A 7,848-nucleotide genomic window follows, 5' to 3' on the forward strand; every position below is an offset into this window, starting at 1 on the left:
TCTGTTCTTCTTCTCTGTCTTCCGGTTCTTGCCTATTTTGAATGACGAATACACACTACCGCCGCCTGCTGGTAAGGAGAGTTATTGCCACTCACGCATGCGCAGTTCGTACGTGCTCGGCTGAAGTCTTTGCGGTGTGTTCCAGTGCGACACATGGCCAAGACGCAGGAGAACTCGCCGATGCAACTGTCGGTGTCGGTGTCGGCGAGTTCTCTGGTGACGGCCTGGTGTGTCTGGGCCTTTACCTGTGATGCCTCCTCCAAACAGCATTATAACCAGACTGTATCATTAAAACTATAAGTACCTTACACTCTCTGAGTGTTTAGATAGTTAACTTTAGTCTAAGTTATCTCAGTGGGTCTCAACCGTTTTGGCCACGATTAATGTAAGCAATTATTTCCAAGACACATGATATGATCATTATAGTTATAAAAAAATAAGAGAATAAATGAAAAACAGGTATGAAATACTATATGACAGTAAAAAAAGAATAAAGTTTAAAAGGGGAGTGATTTGTAAAATATCCATAAAGAAATAGTAAATCTGTTAACAGTTCTGTTTCAAATGGGTGTTGAGAGATGTATCCATAGATCTCTTTATTTTGCTCTCAAAGTGCACCAGATTGATGCTTTTAACTTCAATATTTAAAAAAAAATCTTCCCGGGGGAGCAGGCCCCCGGACCCCCCTAGAGCAGGCCGCAACAACTTCACGGCGTATACTGCCACCCGAAGTCCCCGGCCGGAAGTCCCCGGAGTTGGGGAGTAAACCGTCAGAACGCCGACACCTCCTCATCACTCCACCGCTCCCATGTTTTTTTTTGTGTTGCCATAAGTTATTCTCTCTCCGTTGGTGCGCGGGGCTAATGCTAATAATGCTAATGCCAGCAAATACAATGGCGGCTTCAAAAAACATTTCAGAGTTTTACGGGGCGTCGTTTGCAATTCGCCCAGCCAATCAGAACTGGGGCACTTTTTTCCCCCAGGAGAGTACCACCTCTCTAGCAGGCACTAAACATGGGGCTAAAAGTGCCCTGAACCAAGTGAACTTTTTGGTGTGAACGCAACGGGCACTGGCACTAACGGAACTAAAGGGGAAAAGTACGGGTGAAAGTACTCCGGTGTGAACGCGGCTATGGTGTGCATTATGTAATGTATAGGGCATTTTGAGCCGTTGTAATGCGTTTGCACCTGCCGGCCACCATACATATCTAACGCTGCTTAAATCCCACCAATCAAACCACCATACTTTTTTTTTTTTTTTTAATGTAAAAAAATCTGTAAATGCAGAAAAAATTATGATTCCGTTTTACTCCAGTACACACCAACGTACATTAGTAATCTTTTTAAAAGACAACCCATCTGCCGTGACATTGTTACCGCAATGCCGTGACCCGGATTCGAACCGGGGTTGCTGCGGCCACAACGCAGAGTACTAACCACTATACGATCACGGCGAGCTACGATGGGCTGATGGCAATGATCCGGCGAAAACGTGATCATAGTGGTGGTGCAGGCAGAAGGCTCCATGAGTAGGTCTCATGTAAACGGAGTAAGATTAACATTAAAGTCCATTTGACATCGAAATATATTGCTTTTATTAAAGTAATGACAATAAAAACGTTCACAAATCTACCGAGTAAAGTAAAAAGCATAGATTGATTAATAATGGGGATTTAATGCTTTGCTTAAAAGGTTACAGTTACATGCAAAAACCCCATGACAACAGTGCTTGGGTCATTTCATGTAAGTGCTTTTATGAGACTACTTATTTGATTACTGCAAATACAAGTTTTGTTCTAAGAGTAACTTTTTAAAAGTGTGGTCTTCCAGTTACCCTTACTGTTGTGTCTCCCTCTGGGGGGGCTTTACGGTAAGACAAGGAAGTGGGAGAAAAAACAAAGTGCTATGTCAAATATTCAGATCGTTGTACCATTCTTCAGAAACATAGTCCATTAAATTAAAAAGGCAGGCCTTACTGTAGCAAAATATGCATTATGTGAGTTGGCCTTTTGTTAGCTAAATGTAAAGAAGAAGGTCTATAAGAAAGTGTGTAAGGCGATATGGTGCAGGGAAAGTATCCTTTTTAGTGTTTTACTATTATGTTTTGGATTAGCCAATTATGGTGTGTAGGACATGTTTCCCGCGGTAGATGTATGTTAACTCCTGCATGGTGAACACTTAATCTACACATCAGTACAGAAACGTATACAATCATTATTATTCTGCGGGGAAACAGCCTTGTTTTAAGCGTTGACAAGATGCGTTTTCCAGCCAATACAATGTTTGTATTTCGATGTATTTATTTCTTAACCCATAAAGACAGTTACAAGTAGCTGAACGGCGATTTGGAGTTCTGTCAGATAAATGTAAAAAATACATACAATTATGATTTCTTAAAAAGTTATTATTTTAAAGCAGTAGCCTATAACAAGAATCGACATGTAACGGCTACAGTTCACTACTTGAGAGTAAATATTTACATATTTGTTACAGAGTTACATATTTGTACCACTGATAACACCATGCTTGTTTTTAATGTTTAACATATGTCCATGGAGAAAAAAAAGTTCTTATTTCGTACATTCACAACTAAATGTTTTTCAAAATACAGCCCATCTGCCGTGACATTGTTACCGCAATGCCGTGACCCGGATTCGAACCGGGGTTGCTGCGGCCACAACGCAGAGTACTAACCACTATACGATCACGGCGAGCTACGATGAGCTGGCGGAATTCTCAGAGTGAAAACTCGATGTGTTGAGCGGGATCTGAGCGGGGCTGCTGGATGACGTAGAGAGCGTGTCATTATTGTTTTTTTCTTCCCTTGTACGACTTTTTATTCATCTCTTATTGATTGTAAAACGTGAAAAACACATCGCTTGTACAATTTCATTCAATAATCTAGCCTCGGCCGCCTTTAAAAAAACATATTTTAATCGAGGTGACATGCACGTGCTCGTCTTGTTTGCAAGGGGCCTCGCGTTTCTTTCATCTGATTGGCTGATTTAGCTGCAGACGTTGCAGAGCTTCCGGTTTTATAAAACAAATAAACGTGCTGGTTACCAAACGCAGACCTCTCAATAAACCAAGCGGATTGTAACTGTTTTGAGTCACAATTACGGTAACGTTTCACAAAACTGTGCATCATGTGGCTCCAACTCTTCCATGTACATGTTGGACACTTAGACAGTTGTTATCATATTATGCGTTAGTTGTATTAGTTCTGTGTCGACACATCTATGAAATTATTCTGCAACTGTGTCTTCCTATTGTTCAAAACAGCTGAATGCATTTAATTTTAGGTCGAGATATTCCACATCACCACACGACTACATTTCAAGCAAATTTGTGAAAATAAATGTACTTTTAAGCTAATTATGTTACATTTGCCAGAATTGCTACTATACAAACATGCAAATACTACTGCAGTTTGTTTTAGACTTACTTGTAAAGCTGCTAGCTTAGCCCCCAGTTTACTTTTTGCATATAATGTCTGTGTAGCTACCCACATTTCACCTTCAGGGCTCAGTGCAATAAAATAAAAAAGTCTAAAGAAATGTCTGCCTCCTATGTGTTCACAGGCATGGCTCATACTTGTATTCACTGGTTCCGCAAGGGACTCAGGCTGCATGACAACCCAGCTCTGATGGCTGCTCTGAGGGACTGTAAGGAGCTGTACCCTGTGTTCATCCTGGACCCTTACCTTTATAACAACACCCTTGTGGGTATCAACCGCTGGAGGTTTCTCATTGGATGCCTCAAAGACCTGGACTGCAGCCTCAGGAAACTCAACTCCAGGTAGAGACAAAAGGGCAACAGTCTCACAAATATGAATTAAAACACATACACTTATTGTTATGTTGTCATATATTGGTGTGTTTGACTCCTTTAGGCTGTTTGTTGTGCGAGGGAAGCCAGAGGAAGTGTTCCCCAAGCTGTTTGAGAAGTGGAAAGTCACAAAGTTAACCTATGAGTACGACACAGAGCCCTACAGCCTGAGCCGGGACAAAACGGTGACCACACTGGCCAAAGAACATGGAGTTGAAGTCGTCTACAAAATCTCACACACTATTCATGATATGGACAGGTATTAATCATGTTGAAAATGTACACATCTTGGGGAGATCACAAATTGTTTCCTTACAGTTTTTACTTCTTAAATGTCCGATTTCAGGTTAATGTCCTTATTATTGTCTGTCATGTCTTTATAGGATAATTGAGGAAAACAATGGGAAGGCCCCCCTTACTTATAACCGTTTTCGAACAATATTGAAGACTATAGGTAACCCTAAGAAACCCATCCCTGCACCAGCTATCGAAGACACTAAAGGTACTACGAACTACAGTGCGTCATGCCAGTGAATTGTTATAATGTCTTCATAGAAATAAACAGTAAACCATTCAGCATTCAAAAACATTTAAAGCTAACATACAGCTGTTAAACTTGAGCAGTGGTTGATTAAAATATAATTTCTCTTGTCACAGATGTGAAGACGCCTTGTTCAGAAAACCATGACAAGAATTATGGGATACCTACTCTTGAGGATCTCGGTCATGACACCACAACTCTGGGAGAGGAGAAGTTCCCGGGAGGAGAACAGGAGGCTCTGAGGAGATTAGACGAAAACATGGCAAGAAAGGTATTTTAGTTTGAATTATTATTTTTTGGGCACAACTGAAGGGCTTTTGACACTGAGACTCTCTACTGAGTATAACATGTTCATTTTAGAGAGTATTTTTACACTTGATTAAAGTATTTTTCAGAAATAAATATTATGACAACAACCTATATAGCATCTGTAGAGTTGTTTAGGGCTCCTTTTCAGTGGGGAAAGTACTGAGATCCTTGAAGTGAAAGTACTTATACCACAGTTTAACTTGCAAGTAAAAGTCCTGAGTTGAAAATGTTAGTTTAGTATTATCAGGTTATTGTACTCAAGTATAAGTTATCAAATTACTTGAGTAAATGTTCTTAGTTAAATTCCACCACCGCTCCTTTTACAGAAAACTGTGTCGAAGAATGATAATGGTTTGTAATGTTGTTAAATCTTATGTTGATTTATATTATATTATAAATAACATGTTCTTGTGAGACTCTTTGGACAGTTTTTCTGAATGACATTTTCAACCTTTTTAGCTCCAAAACTTTGTATGTTTGTATGATTCATTGTTAATACAATCCTTTATGAACATAAGGGGAATACTGGTTGCATTAGCTCCATCTGATTCACATTGCTTCATCTGTTTTCTTACTCCAGGATTGGGTGTGTAAGTTTGAGAAGCCGCAGACTTCTCCAAACTCTCTGAGCCCCAGCACCACGGTCCTCAGTCCATACGTCACGTTTGGCTGCCTGTCTGCACGCACCTTCTGGTGGCGGGTGACAGAAGTCTATCAGGGGGTGAGTGTCACCATGGAGGTAGAGTTTTTGTAGGTAGTATGCTACTGAATGAGTAAGGCTGTGCAACTGAAGGTTTCTTACATTTAAACAAATTAGCAAGATGCTACGCTGTACCAGAACATGTGTTACAACAAGTTTAAGTATTGATGCATGGCCCTAATTTTGACATTTAAAGGTAAAATTAGTCTGACTGTTATGTATATGTGTTATTTGCAGAAGAAGCACTCGGAGCCTCCAGTTTCCCTGCATGGCCAGCTGCTGTGGAGAGAGTTTTACTACGCCGCTGGTGTGGGTATCCCTAACTTTGACAAGATGGAGGGCAACCCCGTATGTACCCAGGTGGATTGGGACACAAACCCTGAATATCTTGCTGCATGGAGAGAGGTAATAAGACTGTATTTAAATGGACATGAATGACAAATGGGAAATTATACAGAACAGTTTTCATGATAATTCAGAAGCATAGCTTATTTCCTGGATCATCAATGTTTCCTGGGTGCTCTGTATGTCCTGTTAGGCTCGGACTGGTCTCCCTTTCATTGACGCCATCATGACTCAGCTGAGGCAGGAGGGCTGGATCCACCACCTGGCCAGACATGCTGTCGCCTGTTTTCTCACCAGGGGAGACTTGTGGATCAACTGGGAAGAAGGGCAGAAGGTGTGTAAATATTTAAAGTCTCTATTGCTTCTGTATGTTAGATAATGCACGGAGCACACAATCCATAGAGTCCTGTGTTACCATGTGCAGTTCACAAAATAGAGGTTATAACCTCACTATATTTTCCGATGACATGGCTTTTCAAAAGAGAACTGGACCAACCTTTAGATATGTTATAAAGCCGTTTGGCACTGCAACATACTGCAAAGTACAGATGTAAAGATTAATACTTGAAATCATCAATCTTTGTTTATCATATACAGGATTTTATCATTATCAGATTACGTTTTCCTGCCTATTAAAAAATGTTACACATCAAAGTCTGTTTACAGTTTTGGGACTGCTGCATGACTATAAAACTATGTAGGGTCGGTTTTATGGGGTTCATTTTGTGTCTTTATTATGCAATCAATACATAGACTCGACAGCAAACCTATCGAGGTAAATACATGTTTTTCAAAACGTATTAATTCATATTTTTCAAAGAGTGATGTAAAGTGCAATGCTAAATCTGCTGAGTTTATCTTTTCACATTTTGTTCACGGCTCCTGAAGGTGTTTGAGTATCTTTTATTGGATGGCGACTGGGCCCTGAATGCTGGAAACTGGCAGTGGCTCTCAGCGAGTGCCTTCTTCCACCAGTACTTCAGAGTTTACTCCCCTGTCGCATTTGGCAAGAAGACAGACAAAAATGGAGATTACATCAAGTAAGACCACAAAACCAAACAAACTTAAATTGTCACAAATTATAGTGATTGATTTTACCTTCCCTCTACTTGATAGAAAGTACCTTCCTCTTCTGAAGAAGTTCCCAGCCCAGTATATCTACGAGCCTTGGAAGGCTCCGCGCAGTGTCCAGCAGGCAGCAGGTTGCATTGTGGGTAAAGACTACCCGCAACCTATTGTACAGCATGAAGTGATCAGCAAGAAGAACATCCAGAGGATGAAGTTAGCTTATGCTAAGAGATCCGCAGATTCTGCTGAATCACCAAACGAATCACCCAGCAAAAAGCAAGGTACTGCAAGAAATGTGTACTTGTCTCAGGGGTTTCACTCTTTAGCCGTTAGTCATGTTTACATAATGTCCTGTCTCTTCAATTCTTCTCTTTATTCTTTTCTTCTAGGTGTCAAGCGAAAGGCTAAATCCGTCATTGACATGCTGCAAAAGAAAGACAAAAAATAATAATGGTACACAAAAGAAGCTATAGTTATACCGCATTGTGTGGGCTGAAAGCTTGGGACACTTTTTTGTGTATACAGACAGTGTACTTTGTCTATTTCTTCTCCTTTAACTAGTTACTGTTTTATATTGTATCTATGCCAATATTTGGTATACTAAAAAAAATATTTCTTGCATGGAGATTGAGGTCAAATGTATAAGGATTTATGGTCTCATCTTGTATGAAGACTACAGATTTGTAAAGAAATCGGGTTGTATCTTCAGCACAAGTACTGTTGCACCTTAAAGATTGAGTCTTTCTTTTTTTATGGTTAGTTTTTTTATATCCAATATAAATAAATTCATACAAAATATAGTTTTTGTCACAATTGTTGTGATTTTTTTCAATGGCCCTGTTTACAGCTTAATATGATCAGTTTCTCTGTCATCACTTAACGTTCATGTTCAGTAGTCTTTCCTGCAATATAGTGAAAATTGAAAACATATCTCTTGTCTTTTTTAATTATAGCAGCGAATGGCAGAATTCAACCCAAGCCGGTGGTGTTTTGGAGCTCTCACTATTACCACTAGAGGACACTATAACTCCACTGCTGATTGTTTTTGTTACTTTAG

General features: G+C 39.9%; 1 protein-coding gene and 2 non-coding genes across 3 annotated transcripts; 1 reads left to right on the forward strand and 2 right to left on the reverse strand.

Annotated features, from left to right (window-relative positions):
- Positions 1 to 1,382: 1,382 nt before the first annotated feature.
- Positions 1,383 to 1,454, reverse strand: trnah-gug. Its single transcript has one exon. It is a non-coding gene; the product is annotated as a tRNA-His (tRNA).
- Positions 1,455 to 2,639: 1,185 nt separating this feature from the next.
- On the reverse strand, positions 2,640 to 2,711 carry trnah-gug. Its single transcript has one exon. It is a non-coding gene; the product is annotated as a tRNA-His (tRNA).
- A 351-nt stretch (positions 2,712 to 3,062) lies between these two features.
- Positions 3,063 to 7,589, forward strand: cry5 (cryptochrome circadian regulator 5). Its single transcript, XM_034116610.1, has 11 exons — positions 3,063 to 3,121; positions 3,582 to 3,798; positions 3,893 to 4,087; positions 4,212 to 4,330; positions 4,486 to 4,640; positions 5,259 to 5,399; positions 5,616 to 5,783; positions 5,917 to 6,057; positions 6,612 to 6,763; positions 6,840 to 7,072; positions 7,181 to 7,589. The coding sequence occupies exons 2-11, from the start codon at positions 3,584 to 3,586 to the stop codon at positions 7,237 to 7,239; spliced, it is 1,578 nt and encodes a 525-aa protein (XP_033972501.1). The 5' UTR covers positions 3,063 to 3,121; positions 3,582 to 3,583; the 3' UTR covers positions 7,240 to 7,589.
- Positions 7,590 to 7,848: the final 259 nt, after the last annotated feature.

This window comes from Trematomus bernacchii, unplaced genomic scaffold (genome assembly GCF_902827165.1).
Source record: "Trematomus bernacchii unplaced genomic scaffold, fTreBer1.1, whole genome shotgun sequence".
NCBI lineage: Eukaryota > Metazoa > Chordata > Actinopteri > Perciformes > Nototheniidae > Trematomus > Trematomus bernacchii.

Coding starts and splice junctions, on each gene's coding strand:
- cry5 (XM_034116610.1), top strand. CDS start 3,584: ATGGCTCATACTTGTATTCACTGGTTCCGCAAGGGACTCAGGCTGCAT. Junction 4,331..4,485: donor AGCTATCGAAGACACTAAAG/GTACTACGAACT, acceptor CTCTTGTCACAG/ATGTGAAGACGCCTTGTTCA. Junction 4,641..5,258: donor ACGAAAACATGGCAAGAAAG/GTATTTTAGTTT, acceptor TTCTTACTCCAG/GATTGGGTGTGTAAGTTTGA.